The sequence below is a fragment of the Crassostrea angulata genome, chromosome 4, assembly GCF_025612915.1.
Source record: "Crassostrea angulata isolate pt1a10 chromosome 4, ASM2561291v2, whole genome shotgun sequence".
NCBI lineage: Eukaryota > Metazoa > Mollusca > Bivalvia > Ostreida > Ostreidae > Magallana > Magallana angulata.
In genome coordinates, this window is record NC_069114.1 from 45,467,986 (window position 1) to 45,490,890 (window position 22,905).

Here is a 22,905-nt window from a genome sequence, read left to right on the forward strand (position 1 = left end):
CACCCCTGACAACGATACGGGTATGGTTGTATTACGACTTTGACATCGCTTTAAATAAAGGTCGAAATGATCAGACAAATTACGAATAAACATGTGTACGTTTTGTTCGCTAATAGTTCTGAAGTTTGATTTCTTTACAATCGATGCAAACATGCGGGTTGAATAACCACAATTATTCGGGGGACGAAACCAAACGGTTTCCTTTTCTAAACATTCCCTGGATGCATTTTGGTTTGTTTTTTCGTTTGCCCAAAAAGAAATTATTTTTATTTACTTTGAATATTTCTAACTTTGAAAGGAGACTGATTCGGCTGGTGTAAATAGGAGAAGGTCCATAACTTTCTAAGATAAATTGTTTGTATAGAAAAAAAATTGATAATGTAATAACAAAAAAAATCGGACCAAGAAGCTTTAATAAACGAGTTCCCCCCTTTTTAATGTGTACGGAGTGGAGAGAAACTTTTAATAATATTGTGTTATTAACCGGAATAAATGTGAAAAATACAGTGAGTGTTGAGCTATAGCTAATTCCCTAGTAATCGCCTAGTACAGAAGTTACCCCGTACGGTACAAAACCGGTGTGGCAACGCACTTTGAAAAAATACGCACTTTGAATTTTTTTTTTTGAAAGTGCGTTAAATTTTGGACCAAGTTAACCCACTTTGAAACAAATTTCAAAGTGGGTTATGAAGGTACATCAACATTTTTTAGTATTGACACTTTTAACACACTTTAAAAGAATATTTTTATATCACAAATTCTGGAACTGAATTTCTAATTTGTTGATAGTATGATGATTTGTTAACACTCGTGAATCTAATTCACCGTATTTAGAACGGGGATAGGGGTGGGGGTTAACCAAAGATACAGGTCAAATACCAGAGCATCATTTAATTGGTTACAAGAAGAAGGTCCCTTGTCACTCATTTTTCCTTCCAAAAACATATGATATTCAGCAACTTTAGGTAAACATTTTAGATCGGAAAAAGAAATATGCTCCGATAAGTACATGCAGTGTTATTGAAAAAACGAGCTGGCCGAACAATATCTCCTTGGTATGTTAAAGAATCTATGTGTTTCAACAGTAACTCTTTTCGTATTCTAATCAAACAAATCACTTCAATAAAAGAATATTAACATTAACGAACATTAAATTATTATAAATTTAAAAATAAGTATTAGAATGTGGGTTAATATTCTCGCACTGATCTTCTAAAAGATATGGAATCCGGATAGGGCCATGTAGTTCACTATCGCATCATCGCACCATCGACGTTTGAGTCGATAGTGCGATGACAATGATGCGATAGTGCGATGACGATAATGCGATGGTGCGATAGTGCGACGACGATGATGCGATGGCGCGACAATGCGATGACAATGGTGCGATGGCACGATAAAGCGATGTCGCAATGATGCGATGATACGATAGCGATAACGCGATGGTGCGATAGCGATGACACGATGTTGCGATAGCGATGATGCGATGCTCTATCGCGTTAGTATTAGTTCTTTATCGCGTCATCGTCATCGTATTATCGTAGCCTCGCTCTATCGACTTTCCATAAGAAGGATTATATTCCCAGCAGCCATTGCACAACATGGCGTTTGATGAGGAAGAGATGCTAGTAAATATTATCAATGGGTAGGACTTAAGATGAAACAAATTTATTACGGACGAAGTAACATGCAGATGTTTGTATTTGTTGATGTATAAATATAAATCCTGCAAATATATCATCAGAAAAAAAATCTATTAAGTAATTAACTTGTACATAATTCCCATCTAAATCTAAATGAAAGTATAATACTTTTGCAATATTATAATTCATATTATGTTCACAAGTCATTAAATATTTAAAGGGAGGTAACTCTTACAATTACAACGAATATAGAGTACGCACTTTTCCCTTGTTAGTCATACAAAAAAGTACTGGTTAAAAATATTAAAGACACACTCTTTATCAATCTAACAAATCTAACAGCTCACAAGTATACTGACATTAAATCTTATTTCGCTCAATATATAAAGCATAATTATGTGTTTGTTAATTAATTTGAATGAGAATTATCATCCCCCCATTTGAATCCATGCCTTAGTCATGTGGTTTTCATTAATTGCATTGTTTTCTTTATTTATTTACCTATGATTTAAATATTTATATCGTTAGCAAAAGGGTAAAGCTAATTTGTAATACCTAATTATTATTAGAGAATCAAGTTTATCAACCTCTCATATAAAATCCGTTCACATATTCACTGCCTGTCGCTTTTTCTCCTTTCAATGGCGCATGCGCAAAATGTCGATGGCGCGATGGTGCGATGACACGATGACGATGACGCGATAAAGAACTAACGATGACGCGATAGAGCATCGCATCATCGCTATCGCACCATCGTGTCATCGCTATCGCACCATCGCGTTATCGCTATCGTATCATCGCGTCATTGCGCTATCGCTTTATCGTGCCATCGCACCATCGTCATCGCATTGTCGTGCCATCGCATCATCGTCATCGCGCCATCGCACCATCACATCATCGTCATCGCACTATCGCATCATCGTCATCGCACTATCGCACGATCGCACTATCTACTCAAACGGCGATGGTGCGATGATGCGATAGTGAACTGCATGGCCCTATCCGGATTCCATAAAAAGATCATATTGTTTTTGATAAACAGAACTAAGTTATCATTTTTTCACATCATATGAGGCCATGTGGTTCACTATCGCATCATCGCACCATCGCCGTTTGAATAGATAGTGCGATGGTGCGATAGTGCGATGACGATGATGCGATAGTGCGATGACGATGATGTGATAGTGCGATAGCGCGATGACGATGATGTTATGGCACTACAATGCGATGGCACGATAAAGCGATAGCGCAATGACGCGATGATACGATAGCGATAACGCGATGGTGCGATAGCGATGACACGATGGTGCGATAGCGATGATGCGATGCTCTATCGCGTCATCGTTAGTTCTTTATGCGCGTCATCGTCATCGTGCCATCGACTTTTTGCGCATGCGCCATTGAAAGGAGAAAACGCAGCAGGCAGTGAATATATGAACGGATTTTATATGAGAGGTTGATAAACTTGACTCTCTATTAATGATTAGGTATTACAAATTAGCTTTACCCTTTTGCTAACGATATAAATATTTAAATCATAGGTAAATAAACAAAGAAAACAATGCAACTAATGAAAACCACATGATCAAGGAATGCAATCAAACGGGGGGATGATAATTCTCATTCAAATTCATTAACAAACACATATGCTTTATATATTGAGCGAAATAAGATTAAATTTCAGTATACTAGTGAGCTACGATAATACGATGACGATGACGCGATAAAGAACTCATAATAACGCGATAGAGCTAACGCATCATCGTCATCGCACTATCGCACCATCTCACTATCGACTCAAACGTCGATGGTGCGATGATGCGATAGTGAACTACATAGCCCTATCCGGATTCCATAGACTTCTGTAGAAAATCATGAATTTTAAAAATCAAATAAAAGGCAATATAAAATATTTGAACGAAAAATCAAGAGAAAATATTTAATATAACAAAGTAAATGTTTCACTTGTGAATTTACACAGTCATTTCAAATCCCTTTCTTGTATTGGTCATACAGCCGTGGGAAATGACATGATCGATGTTGAAAAAGAGGTAATTTTTTTAAGAATTAGAAAGTGACATATCTTAAAATTAAATAAAAGATATTATAAAGACTTTAAAACCAGGTAAGAATCATGGACTGGATGGTATAATTAATGAATAATTCATTGAAGTCAAGGATATATTGGTACCATTTGTACAAATAATTTTTAATGCTATGTTTACTACAGGTCTTTTCCCACATATACTGTGCGTGTCTCTCATTGTACCAATATATAAAAAGGGCGGGACAACTGATCCTGCCAATTATTTGTCATGGGCCGAGAGAAATGATTTTATCACAGACGCACAGTTTGGGTTTAGACCATTTCATAGTACTGTTGATGCCATTTTTGCATTACAAACAATCGTGAACAAATATCTCTCGAAAAAATGTAGATTGTATTGCGGCTTCGTAGATTCCAAGCGTGCCTTTGACACAGTGGATAGGGTTAAAATGTGGAATAAAATTTCAATGTATGGAATCAGAGGTAAACCTCTGGAGATATTACGTTCACTTTATAATAATATTAAGTCTTGTGTTTTATTAGATGGTAAGTTATCAGATTTTATTGTGAATGATCTTGGTGTTTAACAAGGGGAAATAATTTCCCCTCTCCTTTTCCCCCTCTATGTCAATGATTGCGAAATGGAATTTTTAAGCAATGGAAATACTCCAATTGAATTACCAGAGCTCTCCTTATTTTTACTGATGTTAAATGGTTATTTTTTCTCAGTCTGCTGCTGACTTACAGTCAATGTTGAGTACTTTAGAAAATTATAAGAGAAATGGTCGTTAACGGCTAATGTTAACAAAACAAAAATATTGGTTTTCAGAAATGGGGGAGATTTTACGAACAGAAGTGTGAACAAATTGAAGTAGTGAACAGTTTTTGTTATCTCGGACTTTTGATGAATAACAATGGCAAATTTCATGTTACGCAAAAACAATTGTCAATACATTGTATGAAGGCGCTTTTTGCACTGAAAAGGAAATGTTGTAATATGAGTCTTAATTTTACTACGCTTTTGTCCCTTTTTGACACTTATGTAGAAAGCATTGCTTACTACGGTTGTGAAGTCTGGGGCTTTCATTCTGCCCCAGATATAGAAAAAAATTCATCTCAAATATTGTAAAAACATACTTGATGTTAAAATGGGCACATCTAATGCAGTTATTTATTGTGAATTGGCAGAATGCAATGTATCAGAAAAATACGTATTTTAAGATATATATACGTATAAGGAGAAAACCTTTATCATCATAAAATTGCGTTTTGATTTCATGTCATGTTAATATGTATAATACAACTTTAGTTAAAAACAAATGTAAAAACAGCGGAGATCCAGAACATGTTAACAAGTATCGGGCTAATTGTCATCATATTGTAAATTGTTATTAGCTGGATGGGTGTGAATACAAAATTCAAAAATTCACAGTTTGGGGGGGGGGGGGGGACAAGATAGCGCAAATGCTCATTCAGTTTAGTCGTAAAATACAATTTTGAATTCATTTTTTTTTCAATTGAATATATTCAAATATGTTTTGATTCAAGTTTGCAAAAGCACAATTTCTAACTATATTCAGTTTTTAATATATTTAACAAAAGATTAAAAAAAAAATATTGCCTAAAATTTCTGTGGTATCGAACCAATAACATAAAATCCCATGATGTATAAGGTTATGTTTTGTCGGATGCTCTAAACACTGAACCATTTCAGACACAACAAAGTATTGTGTTTAGCATGGAAAAATGACCCCGGGGTCAATTTTCGACCCGGGTCAAAATTCTTCGTTACACCGGCCTTGCACATTCCAGATCCATTGTCAATAACTAAAGTTACAACCGAATCTCCGTCTTCGTCTCCCATTATGATAGTTTTCTTTATTAAATTTCAGTTAAGTCTCTCTATAAATGGTATTGTCATATTCTGCGTTTCTTTAAATACTGTCGGGAAAAAACGTTTTCGACAGAGACAGGTTGCCTTATATGGTCATGTTAATGGAAGTAAGAGGAGAAGAAGCCAAATCTTTCCTATAAATCACTTTATCTGAAACTTAAATATTTGGTCTAATGGAATGACACCTGTAAATGTATGTATTTGAAATATAAAAATAATCTGAGCTCACCTGTTTGCATACGTCGGTTAAAAGTTTATTAAAATTAAATAGTCATTGTAAGAATTTACATTGCCTAAAATTTATTTTCTAAAGTACTCATACTATAATGCAGGAATCCTTTGTGGTTTTTAAAAACTACCTTGACAGATAACAGATTTTTTTAAAAAGCTGCTTGGTCCGATTTTATATCAAATTTTATGCACGCTTTTAAACGATGGTTTTGCTAAGTATATGTATGATGATAGACATTGCAGTAGTTTTCCCAATCAATTAAGCCAAATTTCAGAGAAGAAAAAAACGTACAAAATTTGCTGACAAAACAAATGACATAAAAGGGTACCGCGTTATTTTGCCTCATGTTAAAGTTCACCCCTGACAACGATACGGGTATGGTTGTATTACGACTTTGACATCGCTTTAAATAAAGGTCGAAATGATCAGACAAATTACGAATAAACATGTGTACGTTTTGTTCGCTAATAGTTCTGAAGTTTGATTTCTTTACAATCGATGCAAACATGCGGGTTGAATAACCACAATTATTCGGGGGACGAAACCAAACGGTTTCCTTTTCTAAACATTCCCGTGATGCATTTTGGTTTGTTTTTTCGTTTGCCCAAAACGAAAATATTTTTATTTACTTTGAATATTTTTAACTTTGAAAGGAGACTGATTCGGCTGGTGTAAATAGGAGAAAGTCCATAACTTTCTAAGATAAATTGTTTGTATAGAAAAAAAATTGATAATGTAATAACAAAAAAAATCGGACCAAGCAGCTTTAAATCGGTGAAAAACAGTTTCTGCGAATAAGATGAAGCTTCACGTCAAACAATATCGTATCGTTCTCCTTTCTATGTGTTTTCGTTGAAAGAAGGTTTTTATCACTGAGTTTACAGGGTATTTTAAACCAAGAGGAAGAAAGTCTTAAACATTATCTGTCAATAGCAATGTTGAATTTTTCTTTAACAATGTAGACGTAATACAAGATGTTAAGAAAATTTTGTGTTAACGCGATGAAAAAGAATACCTTTATTTGGAATTGTGGACATCAACATATGATCATAGTGATATATGATATCGTTTGCATTTTTTTATTTCGTGGTATCTGTAGTGGTGATCATGAACGAATAATCTCTTATCTCAACATGCAGTTTTCAAGGACATTACATTCATTAAGCTTCATTGAGTTTTAGCTTACCTGAGCTGAAATTAAGCTCAAGTGCATGAGCTTTTCTGATCATTGTCAGCCGTCCGTCTGTGTGTATATATATATATATATATATATATAGAGAGAGAGAGAGAGAGAGAGAGAGAGAGAGAGAGAGAGAGAGAGAGAGAGAGAGAGAGAGAGATTAATTTGTTAACAATCAGGCCTGTCAAAACCATGATCTTCTAGGGTAGGGTTGGGCCACGTTAAGCGGGGGGGGGGGGGGGGGGGGGCAAATTTTACATAAGAAAAATATTTAAATAATTCTAAAAAACAAACTCAAATGTTATGATATATAGTATAACTTATATGGAAGCATCTTGACGACAAATTGTGATTAATAATTGTTCAGACTGGCACCTGGAAAATTCTTGGGCACATAAAAGGTTCAAAGTTTGAGGTAGGTTTATATGTTAAAGCTCTTTTTAAGAACTGCAATGCTCAGTATATGTACTGATTCTGGTCGTAACGCGCTTTCTGAACGGCTGAAAAAAAAATAAACTAAAACAAAATGGGTTGGAAGATTTTCTGCTTTTTAATAAATCGCTTCGCGGTTATTTTATCTAAATAATATTGTTAGCTCACATTGCCTTCACTGTCATGACGTTAGGCAATATCACCTTGTTACAGTTGGATCTTAATAAGCTTAATACTTAACAAAAGAATATCCGGAGAACATCTTTATATACAGGATCTATTCTACTACAATGTCCAGATATTTTGTATATGATAATGACCTTAAAGAGCCGATTAAATGATGGCTATTATTGCTCAGGTGAGCGGAGTGACCCAAATGGCCTCATGTTTGGTATTAACATTGCGCATTTGCATTCAAGACTTGTGAACATATCAATGTGTTATGGCTTAGTTTATACATTACTTGAATTGTTTTGGGGTGCACTTTGCCACATTTGTAAGTTATTATTATAACATAATTATTTCATACTGCTATGTTGCTCTATTTTGCATTAATCTATTTTCGCTTTAAACTTTTAAAATCTAGTAAGGAAAAAATTAGGAAAGTATTTTTATAAAAATAATGGCACATATATATGAAACACGCCCGCTTGTATATGAGGGGTGTTCATTAATAAATGTCATAGATGTTACAAAAATAACACAATAAGATATTTTTTGTTATTTTTTAATGGTTACCTTCAAATATCTCTCCTTTAACAGACAAATAAAAATATCAAATGAACTGTGATCTTTAATAGTGATTTATTACACTACATGTATATGTCAAATCTTTTCTTATATATAAGTGATCCTTTTTATGTCTAAACGCACCGTGTACGTAATTGTTTTGATTCTTGATCCGCGTGTGATTGGCCTAATTTACCGTACACAATTTTATATTTTACCTCAAATCTTCAAAGTGGACTTTCTCGCGGTTAACGTGTAACAGAAGGTACATTAAAAGAAGAAATCTTTTTGTTACACAAAAATTACGGTAAAGCAATCGCCCATGATGAATTGAAATTTTACCAGAAAAAGTCTAGTATCGAAGCGTACATGCCAAATTTTTGACTAAAGTAACGCACTTGTATGTTGTAAGCGTCTAGTTGAACGAGATTGTGTATTATAACGCATATATCTGACGTAAGAAAACCTTATTACGTCATAGATGATATAAAATATAGTGTGGGCAAGAGATAAGTTGGTAAGTAAAACGTTGCAATGAAGCCCTACATTTAGCAATTCTAATTTTGGTTCACAGAGTATGTTGTTATAACTCAGAAAATCTGTTCTTTTTGCTCCTTTGATCTTGTTTCCATTTAAAACCTGTGTTTCAGTACTTTGCGTTTTCTTGAAGTGTTGTCTCAAAAACCGTTATTTGCTTTTGACCAAAGCTAAAATGAAAAATAATGTGTCTTCTCGGAAGAACCCAAAAACCAACTTTTTACCTCGAAAAAAGCTCCTGGCAACACATGTAGTGCTTACATTAACGGAGAATTTAGTTCCACATTATGAATTAAATTATTTTCAGCCTGATATATAATAGCAACACTATGCATATATACATGTAAAGTATACATCCAATTACATTTAACAAACAATGCATCGCTTGTCACAGTATTTCATAATCACCAGTACAGCAATACTAGTATAGCAAGCCATTTTATAATTTGCAAAACGATTATACCTACTATAGTAAATTTCACCTAATTACAACCAAAAGGCGCTCTCATTTTTTTATTCAGTGATATTTCGTCCTTTTCTCCAACTTGTGTGTTGAGCTGATATTTCGCTCATCGTTAACAAATAGCTGAATACCAATGCACAAAATGTACGTAAAGCTTGCAAAATGATTCTGTATGAGAAACCTTTCGTTGAAATTACAAAATGGTGAATGAAATTGAAAACTTCCCCATTTAACGGATGCAATTTCTCGAAATTGTTATTTTCACGCAGTTTTAGGTGCATTTAAAGCATTCTATGTTTTTCTGCTCAACATTTACAGAATAATTAATGTCTATCAATTCAACTGTCATGATTTTGTGATATTTTAATATCGGGTAAAATGCTAATTGGCGCTTACGACAGCATCGTTTTTCAGTATTGTAACTTGAGCAATAAGCCAAATGAAAAATTATGAATCGCCTGCGTATTCATTGTAACTGTGATTTTTACTTTTCTTTGAGTTTTTTTTTGAGACATTGTATGAAAAGTTATTAAAGCAGTTGAAATAATCTATTATATTATTTAATATCAAAGATAACTTTCCAGAGAGTTCTTTAATCCAAACCTTGACATTAAGTACTGAGTAAGCTTCGGACCCTAAAAAAAATTTTGGGATAATAACTAAATGATTTTTTTTATCTTAAAGGTAGTATAACTTTATGCCAGAAATTTCATCAATTATCTAGGGAAGAAATAATTAGACTCGGTCTAGTTAAACCACAACAAGCTACAGTGCGTATTTCCTGACATGAATTATGAATCTAACATCTATTGCTTTTAGATCACACATCTGAAGTCCGTTTGAATCAAACCACGGATCTTGTGTCACTGTGCCATGGAACTTACTAGTGTGGCTTTGTTCGCTGTTTTCATATTTTTGCTGGTCCTTCTAGCTCTAGTTCTCAAACGTCTCGGTCGAAATGACCTTAACATAACGTCAAGTTCATTGGAGGGAAAGACGATCATCGTGACTGGAGCAGAGCAAGGTACATGTAGTTTATAGTCCCGTGACCTCTAGTCTGTCACCAAATATATAATTAGATTGGTCTAGCTCTAATAAAAGATGATTCAACTTTGTCCGTGGCTCTGTTACGGATAACACTATAAAATAGTACTACATACTGTGTGTTAGCTTTTGTATCAATTGTGTCAAATTAAATCCAGCTTCTGTCACCCATCTATACGCACGTTTATTGTAATTAAGAAAGAAACATCATAATGCCCTTGAAGCTTGTTCTTCAAGAACAGCATGTTCGATTTTCCTCCTGGTTTAAACCATTTTCACATGGCAACTGATAACATCAACTAGCCACAAAGGGAATAACAATGTCATATCTCGTTATTTTATGAATTAAAGATACAAATTCATTGTAGGCAGAGGAATTCATATCACACTTGAACTGGCGAAGAGAAAAGCGCGTGTAATCATGGCGTGTGCAGATGAAAACAAAGGAAAGACAGCTCGGCAAAAAGTTGTTCAAAGGACAGGAAACACAAATTTTGTGGTCCAACACCTTGATGTCAGTATGATGTCATCTGTTCGGTCCTTTGTGGCGTTGTTTAAACTACACGAAAAGAAGTTAGATATCCTAATAAACAACGAGGAAATGATATGTAAGCTTCAAAACATAGCGTTTTGTAAAATTAAGAAATAAATAAATATAAATGAAATTAAAATCACTGAGCGGAAAATAAAATTTGGAAGCAATACTTTGCTTTCAGCCATCAAGAAAAAGATGACAAACGAGCAGTTTGAAATGGTTTTTGCCGCAAACTATTTTGGACCGTTTTTGCTGACACATCTTTTGCTAGGTAAGTTCATTTTTTGTATTTAAGAAACATATTTCATTTTTATTTTAAAAAAATACTGTAGATCTGTAAATTTACTATAGATCTGTTGAGGAGATCCCAAGGGCGCGTTGTAAATGTTGGCTCCGTTCTACCTAGTTCTACCGTGCTTGACTGTGGGAATCTTAAAGCAGAGAAATCTTTCCATTTTTCAAGATTTTACGAATCCAAATTAGCATTGCTGATTTTCACCAAAGAGCTTGCAAAACGAACTATAAATTCGGGTAAGAGTGAACGTTGAAAATTAATTCCAGGCAATATAGCTTATCAAAATTTCTAACATCTGCGATTGTAAATAATATTGATCGCCTCTTACTTTTGACAGGCGTTGTTGCTGCCTATGTTAATGCTGGTCCAACGCAAACAGAACTCTGCCAGGACATCTCTTGGCTGTTTCTACTTTTTCAGTCAATTTACTCTGGACAAGGACTAAAGGTACATGTATGGCCATTTTTAGAAATTATTTCAAATAACAATTCAATAAAATACAATGAACGAAAAAAGAAACAAAATATGTCATTTATTTATTTTATTAACAGTCGACAACAGAGAGGCCGAGCTCTGAACTGAGTAGAAAAAAAATTGAAAAATTTGTAAATTATTAAATTAACCTGATTGAATTATTTTGTTAACAGTCGGCGACAAAGGGGGCTCTGTCCGTGCTGTTCTGCGCCCTGGACGACTCTGTACAGACGGGTGGGTACTATATTGACGGTCAGCTCATGGACCATACACCTTTGGTACCTGCCTCTATGTACGATGAGGGACTGGCCAAGAAACTGTGGGAGGTCAGCGAGAGACTCACGGGACAGTCCGATGTCATGGGAGAACTGAATGCACGATTGGCAAAGCGGGGGCGTGTGGAATAATACAAATACGATTACCTGGACTTGTTTTGATCTTCCGTTTTCAATTCAATATCAGTTCTGTCTTTGAAACAACTATATATATTTTTTTCTTTTTTCTTTTTTGTTGAAACTTTATGATATTACAAATGTAAACATTATTTTGTTTTACTAGTACTCGGTATATGATGTCAAATAACATATATGTTTTGACAACACTGTGAAGAAAACTTTGCACTCTATAATTATGTAATCATATGCTTTCTGGATTAAACTTTGATTGAGTTTTAGAGAATTGCAATTGAATATTTTGAGCAACTATTTTCTACTCACAAAGGAAGCAAGTAGAAGGTCAATTTTTTTAAAGGAAGTATTTCAGAATTTGTGTTACGTGATCTTAAATGTAGCTTTTTATTTCCTTCTGTTCAACATCGTTATTATTTTAACTCTTACATATGTACTTTGGTATAAATTCTTGTTGGTAATTGTATAGAATCTGAGTAGAAGATTGTGTATGGGATAGGGTAAATAAGGTAAGTGTTTATCATAGACTAATTGACAATTTAAGATCAAGCAAAATTAAGCCAATACTAAATACCTGAGTTATAAGGAAGTTTTGATACTTTTTTTCTTCCCTCATGATCATGTGTATAACATATTCTTCCTTCATTTGATGCATCAAGAGTATAGGTAAAGAGGACTAAAAAATAATGTTCTTGAGATTTCCTTATGGCAAATACTGTAGTAGGGATAACGTCAAACGGCATAATGTTCCTTAACTTTAACCATCTAAACAGTTAAACTGCATAACGTCTCTACATCAGTTCCGTTGTATTATTGAATTCAAATATCAATATATATTTTTTTAATTTACAGTATATATTAACTTTTAAACAAATTCACATAAATAGCTCAATGCATCTATGAAGGTCTTTTTACACAGTTACAATATGATGAATTATCATATTGAAAAGTGTACAGTGCGTGTTTCGAAAATCCAATTCCAGTCTAGTGATAAAAATAATTTCATCACATGTTTAAAATTTTTATTTTAAAAACCTTAAATAAGAAAATCGTTATAAATAAATTTAAAGCAATATAATAGTTAATTTAAAACAAAATATTAAATACATGTATAAATCTTGAATACAACCGAATCATTGTACAATAGAAGTAATATAAATTTATCGACTTATGGTAGTATACTGCACAGAAGTCAATATATGTACTAGATACATCTTGTGAGTACCGATAGATGAAGAATGACTAATAATGCTGAAGTATACCACAACACCATTACTACATGAGACATACTCTATAGTATTAATTTACTGTAAACAAAAATGCACTCTTTGATGTAAAATAAAATTGGCTTATACTAGTTTTCTAAGCGTAGAGGGTTTTGCAAAGGTTAACAATTGATAAAAAATCAATTGCCGGTTGTTGTCTCTTGAAATTGTCTTGAAACAACAAAGCATGGTGGTAATATATGTTTACTACAAATTTTCTGTCCCCGTAAAGTTCAATAATATTTTCCCTATAAATGTATACACATAAATTTACAGTATCTTTATAGCAAAACAAAATTTAAGGACTACTATGGCGGGGGCATGTGTACACTCTGTTCACATGCGGCGGTACACGCCCACCTGAGCCTGGCAGTTCGGACAGGTGTGAATTACGTCCTTACACCCGTCCACACAGAAAGGTATCAGACAGCATGGCCAGCACCTGCAATAGAGACTAAACTCAGAGGTCAGAACATTTACAATTTTGGTAAATTCCTCCTTGTTTATTCTAACCATGTTCTCAATTTGTCGGCCATATTGATATCTGTAGTAGTGAGGAGAAAAATAAAACATGCAGTCCAATCACAAGCTTCATTATTACGATGGTGATTGCCTCCTTGCTCATTTTAATCATTGCCTGCTACATTTACAATGGTAGAGAAGATTATTAAAAATAACGAATTTGATTTCACTTTATCACAAAAAACCCACCTGTACCCCTAACACCAGAGCCCTTGACACATGGGGACTGGATTTCGTAACTTTTGGTAAAGGTATATTTGCTAATCCTTATACTCTGCACTCAGTTGCACAATTAGGTTGAGGTACTTTTTCTCATTAAAACTATGCACTTAGTTTGTACACTAGATGCACTGGAGGTTCTTTTTCAAATAATTTTTGCGGAGGTGGGGGAGAGGGTTCGTAAGTTTCATAAACCGTAAACCGTATACCCTTTATCATAAAGGTAATTCTTTCTACATGTACATGTACTAAATTTGCCTAATGGTTTTTAAGAGAGATGAACATTTTCAAAAAAGTAGAAGGCATGACTAAAAACAGAGAGAAACAGGTCACCAAGGTCACTCTTCTTTTTTTTTTAAAAAAAAAAAAGGTCAAATCATCATACGATGATACTAACGAACGTAATGTTAATTACCCTATGATACAAAGAATTCCCACGAGGAGCCACGTCATAGTCCCCGTCTCGAACGTCTTCGCCGTCATGACGTCAGCACGACAGGAAGGACAGGACACCCTCACGGGGCATTCCCTCATTGACTGGCAGGCCACCACTGCTACAGGCTGGGATACCACCGTCACACCTAGAGGGTAGGAGTTAGGCGGTATTTAGCAAGGACCTTGTTCAGTATTTGCTTCAATACTTATTTGTCTTTAAGGATACGACAATGCACTTGGCTGATTGGTTCATAACGAAATACCAAGTAATGGTATTTTTTCTGTGCATAAAATTCTCGTGAAAAAGCAATATTTCAAATTATAAATCATGAGAAATAAAAAGTCAATACATATACAGCAAATATTCGAAATAGTCATAGAAAGATTAAAATAAACAGACCTTTTATTCATTAAGATATACAACATCTAACTGAACAAATACAGTCTCGTTGTTTTGAATAACACCATCTGTTACACAGGCATCTATTCGTTGCTCTTGGATGATAAAAATCAGGGACGTATAAATTACGACCCTGTAAAAATTGAATTGTTTAATATAAATCAGAAAGCATCTTACCCTGGGGTGGTGGATAGCCCGCAGGGGGGCCTGGAGGAGGGGCGTAGCCAGGTTGTTGGCCCGGGGGAGGGGCATAGCCTCCTTGTGGGGCAGGGTACCCCTGGGTAGGGGGTGGGTATTGCCCCTCCGACGTTGGAGGATATGCTGGTTGTGACATCACAATAAACTATTCAATCTGAAAACTAAAAAAAAACGGAGTTTAACGACAGATTAATCCAATCCACCTAAATTTTGCATCAATAACATGTAAACGTTCGTCCTTACGCAAACTTAAGAATCACTAGTCAAATGGCAAATCAATGTACTTCATCAGAATGCTACACGAATCTAAGATGCAGATTAAATGTTTGTAATTTAACTATAGAATCACGGAACAAAATAACAAATCAATCTAATTTACCTATATGTTACGTCAATTTTGCGTGCAGAATACATGTTTTTTCTTACACAATGACATGCGGGTAAGCTGGTGGATAATTTAAGATAAATTGAGATAATTCCATAGTTACTGTACCTATACTATGGAACGACATAACCATTTACTTCCAACAAACAAATACAAACGCACTCACATCTGCTGTTCTATGGTGTACATATAACCTTCAATACTAACCGCTTTTGTTAAAATATGAATACTGAGGTTATAACAGGAGAATTCAAAATACCCATCAATATTTCCTACCTATCAATATTTCCGGTATTTAGCCATTTCTTTCATCGCCTGTGGGGTATTCCTGTCTTTAGAAATTCCTTTTTTTCTTCCTTTACATTTAAAAGTTCCGGTTACTATACAATATATATTTTAAATATTTGATTTTGTGTAATTCCCCACCTATTTCCTGGCATTATGATTTCAATGCATGTTTACAATGATAAGACCAAATAATGTGTGGTATAAATCACTATAAAGACTAGAATAAACAATTCTGAGTTTGAACCTTCGGGGTAATAATATAATAGGGTTTATCTCATAAGGATAAACCAGGTTATTCTGCACAATGACTTATTGCTAATAATTTATGAGGAAAGGGCAAAGGCTCTTAGAAGTTGGTCAAATTTTAATTAATCCCTAGAGGGTCCCCAAGTAATTAATTTCAAGACATTCTAGAACATCGTGTTAATTGGTGAGCATGCGCTATTCTTCCTTTTTCTTCATCAACCGCTGCAAGAAACATCGCAAATCCCACCCACCTCCTTTAATTAAGTAGTTAAAATGACTATTTTAGTTATATTTTAGGTTGTTTCTGCTCTCTCGTTTTATATTTTCAGCGTCATGACCAGGAGTTACTCCAAGGAATATGAGTAGCAGCGCCGATCAGTCCATGCGAATGTATTTGGTGATAAGGATATTTCATAATTTTGCATAGAATGCCGTCTCCAGGGGGTACTGTTGTTCCCAGGCTCCTTGGATCACGATGGTATTTCTAATGCTGTCTATCATATTTTTATGCACTATATATTTGATAAAGGGTCATGACAAGCACGCCAAACTTAATTGTTGGTGTTTTTATGATTTTGAGGAGGTCAGTTTAATACAATAAGGCACACTTAATATTAATTTTGGTAATTTTCATGAAAAGGTAGGCTAAATGGTCGCTGAATAACATTAGATATTTTAAAGGCGACCTACAACGAAGCAAATATAGCAACCAAACAGAAAATTTAAATATTTTACATTAGCTATCCAGAGACGGACCGAATTCTATGTTACATTGATGTATCAACAAAAGCCAGATGGTCTTGGGGACAAAAAGCCTCAAAGAAACTTTCTTGTTTTTAAGCATCAACATCTATTTTCCCTTAAATTAATGATTAAAGTTAGATGCAAAACTTTTCGTAAGATACACTGTACTACGAGGTAAAGTTTTTAAAAAAGTTATCTTTCCACACTAATCGAAATTAAAAATTTGAATTTAAATTCAGATCTTTGATCCGCTCCGACAATTTGATGTTGCTACACAGAGATTTAGATAAGGCAAGTTATCATTTTGTTTACATTGGTAGAACTCCACCCAAGCTTGGAATTTGTGATGTCAGTGGGATTGATGTTGGAGAAAAAAAGCAAAAATATATGTACACCCTACTATCGTCAATTTCTGCATCCTCTCCAAATATTAGAGTCAAAATTCAAGTCAAATTATTTACAATGTTTAATTTGATTAATTTACATATTAAATGTAATAAAGCGTCAAACATTGATGGTATACTTGTTCATTATTGATGTTCATGCCTCCATTATATATGGTTGAGAGATAGATGATGAAGATATACATGTACCACAGAGCCTTTCAATTCCGCTTCACGGATAGCTTTACAAATTATCACATGCATCAATATAATCATTATCTGCCATTAACTCATATCACTTGTGTGCAGCTTAGTGGAGAACTATATCAATGATGTCTCATCTATTATTTAAACCAAGATATTGCTTGACTTGATGGTTTGCACTTTGTGTGTCATGAAAAAGATTTCTGAATAAAGAAAAATTGGGGGCGGGGTTAACAAGGTAGGTTAACACTAATGTGTATTCCTGTGCCGTAACTCTTGGTATTTCGCAATACACTGATAAACTGAGTATGCAAAAAGCACTGTTTGGCATGCATTTCTATAAAGCCCGGGGACCCCTACTGATGACCCAGATGCTGTCGTTCTCCCGTCTTGGGCCTCCCTGGCTAGCCGACCACGGTCAGTGTTTAGGTCGTATGGCGGCCATGCCCCGGTACTGACCTACCGAGATACTGTATTGTTATGCCTCGCCCTCAAATATCTCAATATTATTAAACACAAGCCTCCCCATGTTATAAATATAGATTCGTGTTATCGTCATTTACAAAACCACCAGTATGAAACGTTAATTGTGGAGAAATTATTTTAAAAAATCGGATAAGCTTACCTCGAATATCCTCGATTGCGGACGATGAAAACGAATCGATGGAGCAAGTATAACTGCACGGCCTGTAACATCCAGCGCCTACTCCGCTTGAGTTAGAATAATCCGACGAACTGTGGTAATGCTAAACAACTCCCTATAACCCTAGGCAAGTCGGTCGGTCGGCCGCTCAGGGTGTACGGGCCAATGTTGGTATGGTAGTGTATTCCTTGATTTGAATGAAAGATAATGTACCTCCACGGTCAGGAGATAAATGGACTCTCAATGTGCGCGCGTATTTTAGCGATGTGATTATCCACGCAATGACCTACTTCCCTTAGAGTCTGCAGCCACTAATACGATTTTTTTTTTACCATTCACGTAAAACTGACTTGCTTGGATAAATTATCCAAAACTGTTATGCTGTGTACATCTAGGCAATTGGAAAATTGCTGTCGCTGCACAGATGTGAATACACACACACACACCCACACACACATACATCAACAACAGTCAGGTTATATAGCAAAGCTTTTCCCCTTACTAATAAATACATGTATATGTAATGTCAATTGAATTTAGAAACATGTTTAGGTTCTCTCGATTCTCAGCCTCAAAGTTGATCACGATGAATATAATGGAATAAATAACGTATGTACGTTAAGATCAAATTAGAAAAAAAGGTTGTACCGGTGCAATGGTGGCTTATGAACCCCTTTCCCTCTAGGTAGTAGGTCTCTGTTGAGCCACTATCGTTGAATGGCTTACAGTAATAGACTAAGGTGGCACGGGGCAGTTTTTTTTATACATTTCATGTGTGTCTTCGCAACTCTGTAACTAGAATTTCCTCAGTTCCCGTTCAGCACAAATCCCTTTAATTCACTCTTTATAAGGCCAATCACCAATTTCTGAAGAAAATGACTAGTCAAAACCTGTAAAATTTTCTACATACTGGTTCTTATGAGATTTCATATTTTGTTAATTTTTCAGCTTTTTAGACCTCCCCCAGCCAATTCCCTGCAAAGGGTTGACCTTCCGTACCGTGTGCATGTTGCACCATCACACGTCAGAAACTTACCTGTGTATAGTTTACATTATTATACTTTCATGTTAAATACTGAAATCCGATTGGTTTAGACGCAGTTGATAATCCGTTCTATTACCCTCAGCGTTAGCAACTCACTTGGCAACGGGTAACATAACGAATTGTTACATGCGCGTAAATGATGCACGTACGGTTCGCAGTTGAATTCAAGTAATTCATGTAGAAAAACAGTTAAGTTTTCTTTAAAATTGACATTCAGTATGATAAAATAAATAGTGCCTGTTTGGGAGGGTAACAGTTGAAATCGACACCCCTCGAAAACCATTGTCAACCTCCGCTTCGCGTCGGTTGACAATCGTTTTCTCGGGGTGTCAATTTCAACTGTTACCCTCCCAAACAGGCACTATTTATATAATGTCCCATCCACCTACTTTTTGTGTTATTTACCTTCCCGTCTGTAACTTGCAATTTCAGTGTGTAAAGTCAACATAACAGTCATAGCTGCAAGTTTCGCATTTTACTTCTGAATCTCATGTACCTAACATATGGGGCCTACATATTGCATATTAATTTCAACAAGAGACATCCCTCTAACTAATGATAATCAATAAAAATCATTTCATGAATTTTAGCAACACTCATAAGCCTTCAAGTATAGCAATTCTCAATTTTACTAAAATATTGAGGGTACTTTATCCGAAACTGTCCCTTGCTACATTGTACCTAATTATTAAATTTGTCAGATTCATGATATGGATAAAAAAATTCCGGATAATTTAGAGCTATCGAACATTGCTGGGGATCGGGCGTCGTTTTAATCGGAAATGGAATATCTCAAAAGTTTTGACATGAAAGGTGAAATTAATGGACTACTAATGGACAATTAATGTTTACCCCACAAAGAATCGGTGTCACGCATGCTTTAAAATATCTGTTAGATAGTAAGAACATCAAACAAATCAAAATTATGGGCAAATTAATTTACAGTGATAATTATGTTGATACGGGAGAAAAGTAAAATGAAAATAAAAATAAAATACTTTTTATTCTGGTGATCAATTCATTTGAAATGAAATTAAACAACATTTATTTACTTATTATAATTTGACCTAAATACAAAATGAGTTTAAACAAAATTACTAATGATTCCTCATTCTCTGGCATATCATAGAGCATGTGGGTGACGGAGTTGGGTTCATAAGTTATGATCAGCACGTGTGATCTAGTCGTATTCAGAGGGCTTATTTGAATAATATTAAAAATATTTTCGTGATAGTTTTATGAATTATATTGTTTCATGTTATATTTAGTGATTGCAAATGACAATAACCACAAAAAAAAAATAATTTACAGAGAAATGCGGAATGTTTTCTGCTTATGGTGACGGAGTTTGGGTACTCCGGGATAATATATTTTTTCTGGATTGATTGCCCCTTTTACCACTCGTATGAATCACCAAACAAAACATTTTTGGGAGTTGATTTTAGTAAACTCTCCTATGCAGTTACTCGGACAAACCGAAAGTTCAACAGTGTTTGGACCTCAGCACAAATCATTGCTGCTGACAAGACTTAGTTCTTGAAAATAATTGATAAATTCGATGTAATGTACGCTAAAGCATTGTTTTTCAAGGAAACGTATTTAAAAATACCTTGAAAATAGCCAGATTTTAAATGCTACGAATAATTTTAATATTTTTTGTGGTCGTTTGTATCGCTACGCCAGAGTTCAATATAGTCTCGTTCAGCTCGACGCTCAGCTGTCTCCGTAAATCCTTGTCGGAGATTTACGGTGTCAGTCGAGTGTTTGGTTGAACGAGACTAGAGTTCAATATTGCTTGGATCCATACAGTTTTCGAGAAATATTTCAATTACTGATACATAGTTTGATTGAATTAATTTTATCTTTAAATATTATTTAACATGATTCATATGGGGGTTTCTCGACATTCTTGTCGAAAAAGTCCAAAAATTCATGTTATAAATTTGTGCGTAATTCAAATTAGAAACTACATTTACTTGTCATGCAAAATAACATATCATTGATTTTAAAATAAATAAACATCGACAAAATCAACTCCCGTCAGTTCTTCAAGACTTTGTTATTCTATGTTTACATCTCTCTTTGATTCGCTTACAGTTCTCTGTATAAAGTGAGTAAAATACGTAAATTGTCATTTATCGTTATTGTTGTTCCGTACGTTGCAAAGAAGGAATAACAATTCTTCCATGTACATGTATGGGACATATTACGGTAATACAAATATTTGGAAGTCTGGCGAAAGTCAGCCTGGTGCAGTTCGTTCTGTTACATAGTTAGGTTTCGATCGATTACAAAATAATCCACGCTTAGTCAACCTTTCAAAAAACCCAAATAATTAAACGAGACGCCATTTTATTTATAATTGGTATTTCATTATCGTTTTCGTTTTTCAACTGATCTCAGTTAAATAATGCGCCCTTTAAATGGCAGTTTAAAAAAGTAAAACGATTCCTGGACAAATTAATATTATTTAAACCGATTATTAAATTATTATTAAACCGTGTTTCAGTTTTATCAGTAGGTGTGTGAACACAATCATATTTCTTTAAAATATAAGTGGCCGCGGATACTTCATGTAGAAACGTTTTGCCTTAAGTCAGTGCAACTTAGGCCCTCTTTGTTGCAAAACATACTGTGGTTTCATTAATTTTCGTGGGTATCAATTTTCGTGGATTTTCTGAAAACCACAGTTTCAAGGATACGTGATTTCGTGGCCAATGACCCTATCAATACAAAATGTTAGTTGAAATTGAACTTCAATGAACATTAAATTTCATGGATCAACTCAACAACGAAATCCACGAAAATTGATATTCAACGAATATTGATGAAACCACAGTAGTACGTATATAGCCTAATCATTATATAACTGTATCTGGGAAAACTAATTTGCAACTTAAATTTCTTATTATATTAAGATCTCATCCAAATAAAATGATAAGATTAATATCCTATTGTTTAAAGATCTCATCCAAATAAAATAATAAGATTAATATCCTATTGTTTAAAGATCTCATCCAAATAAAATAATAAGATTAATATCCTATTGTTTAAAGTATACTTACATACAATATACCTAGCTCCATCTTTGTCATTTATTTTGTCTATGGATCACACAATCACACATTGCTGGATAATAATATGTTTTCATTCTTGCAAAAATACAATCTTCGTAAAAAGGCATTTGATATTACATACATTGGCATTTGTCAGTTGTCATGTTGTAAATATTTGGTATTTACTGCCATCCGGTAAATTCAAAGTTTACAAAACTAACTAATGAAAAGGTTTTAAAGATAAATTATAGTTGTATTGCACGTTTTAAGTACGATATTTTATTCTAAGTGTCGCATGAGCTTGTGAAACAAATTACCTTTTTTGGGGGTGACAACCAAAAAAAAAAAATATTTTAAAAACTCATTGACATATATACGTACATGACTATTACACGTGCATGCCGACAGAATTATCATCATGCATAACATGCAAAAAGCTTCATGCATATTTTGAAATTGATATTAAGTTCATGAACAGCTTATAATAAAAAAAAACACATCAAAAAATAAATAAATGAATAAATAAATAAAATAAACATCACAAAGATGTCGCCATTTTTCCTCTTTATTTTCATATCAGCCGTTGCCATGTTGATCTACTCGTTGCTATGTTTTATTTTTGTGACTGATGTTTTTCATCATTGAGAAAGTAACATAACTGTGTCCCGACCAATCAAACTCAACTTATTTATTAAATGCAAAAATGAAATTAGGCAATAATAACGGATACTACAGTCTTACATCGAACGTTATTGTGAATGATTATTTCTTTGCCAAAATTTATAACAATGTTCAATAAACATAGTTATATCAGTTTTGAGGAAAAAAGAAATAACCGGTTCTTGAAAAGTTTTTATGATTGAAAATTTAGATGAGGTTGGAAAAATTGATATAACTATTTATATGGAAGAGATGATAAGCAGTAATTCTTCCAGTTATATCCAAGCAAATAACTGAAAA

General features: G+C 34.3%; 2 protein-coding genes across 5 annotated transcripts; one reads left to right on the top strand and one right to left on the bottom strand.

Moving 5' to 3' along the window:
* The first annotated feature begins 7,832 nt into the window (after positions 1-7,832).
* LOC128180831 (retinol dehydrogenase 11-like) lies at positions 7,833-13,382 on the top strand. The gene is made up of 7 exons (XM_052848987.1): positions 7,833-7,924; positions 9,977-10,181; positions 10,570-10,809; positions 10,918-11,007; positions 11,088-11,267; positions 11,369-11,478; positions 11,679-13,382. The coding sequence occupies exons 2-7, from the start codon at positions 10,031-10,033 to the stop codon at positions 11,910-11,912; spliced, it is 1,005 nt and encodes a 334-aa protein (XP_052704947.1). The 5' UTR covers positions 7,833-7,924; positions 9,977-10,030; the 3' UTR covers positions 11,913-13,382.
* Positions 12,921-18,229, bottom strand: LOC128180833 (lipopolysaccharide-induced tumor necrosis factor-alpha factor homolog). 4 transcript variants are annotated; one of them, XM_052848989.1, is made up of 4 exons: positions 17,827-18,229; positions 14,931-15,105; positions 14,334-14,499; positions 12,921-13,619 (listed from the first exon to the last, which is right to left on the bottom strand). In XM_052848989.1, the coding sequence occupies exons 2-4, from the start codon at positions 15,085-15,087 to the stop codon at positions 13,514-13,516; spliced, it is 429 nt and encodes a 142-aa protein (XP_052704949.1). In that variant the 5' UTR covers positions 15,088-15,105; positions 17,827-18,229; the 3' UTR covers positions 12,921-13,513. The 4 variants fall into 4 exon arrangements, with proteins under 4 accessions (XP_052704949.1, XP_052704948.1, XP_052704951.1 ...); XM_052848988.1 differs by having other exon boundaries at positions 14,931-15,112; positions 17,827-18,223; XM_052848991.1 differs by lacking the exon at positions 17,827-18,229 and adding an exon at positions 15,613-15,633 and having other exon boundaries at positions 14,931-15,112.
* Positions 18,230-22,905: the final 4,676 nt, after the last annotated feature.

Excerpts from the sequence above, each read along its gene's own strand:
- LOC128180831 (XM_052848987.1), top strand. The coding sequence starts at position 10,031 with ATGGAACTTACTAGTGTGGCTTTGTTCGCTGTTTTCATATTTTTGCTG. Across the intron at positions 10,182-10,569 it reads CGTGACTGGAGCAGAGCAAG|GCAGAGGAATTCATATCACA; the intron begins GTACATGTAGTT and ends AATTCATTGTAG. Across the intron at positions 11,268-11,368 it reads AAAACGAACTATAAATTCGG|GCGTTGTTGCTGCCTATGTT; the intron begins GTAAGAGTGAAC and ends TACTTTTGACAG.
- LOC128180833 (XM_052848989.1), bottom strand. The coding sequence starts at position 15,087 with ATGTCACAACCAGCATATCCTCCAACGTCGGAGGGGCAATACCCACCC. Across the intron at positions 14,500-14,930 it reads GGGCTATCCACCACCCCAGG|GTGTGACGGTGGTATCCCAG; the intron begins GTAAGATGCTTT and ends CCTACCCTCTAG. Across the intron at positions 13,620-14,333 it reads GGAATTCTTTGTATCATAGG|GTGCTGGCCATGCTGTCTGA; the intron begins GTAATTAACATT and ends TCTCTATTGCAG.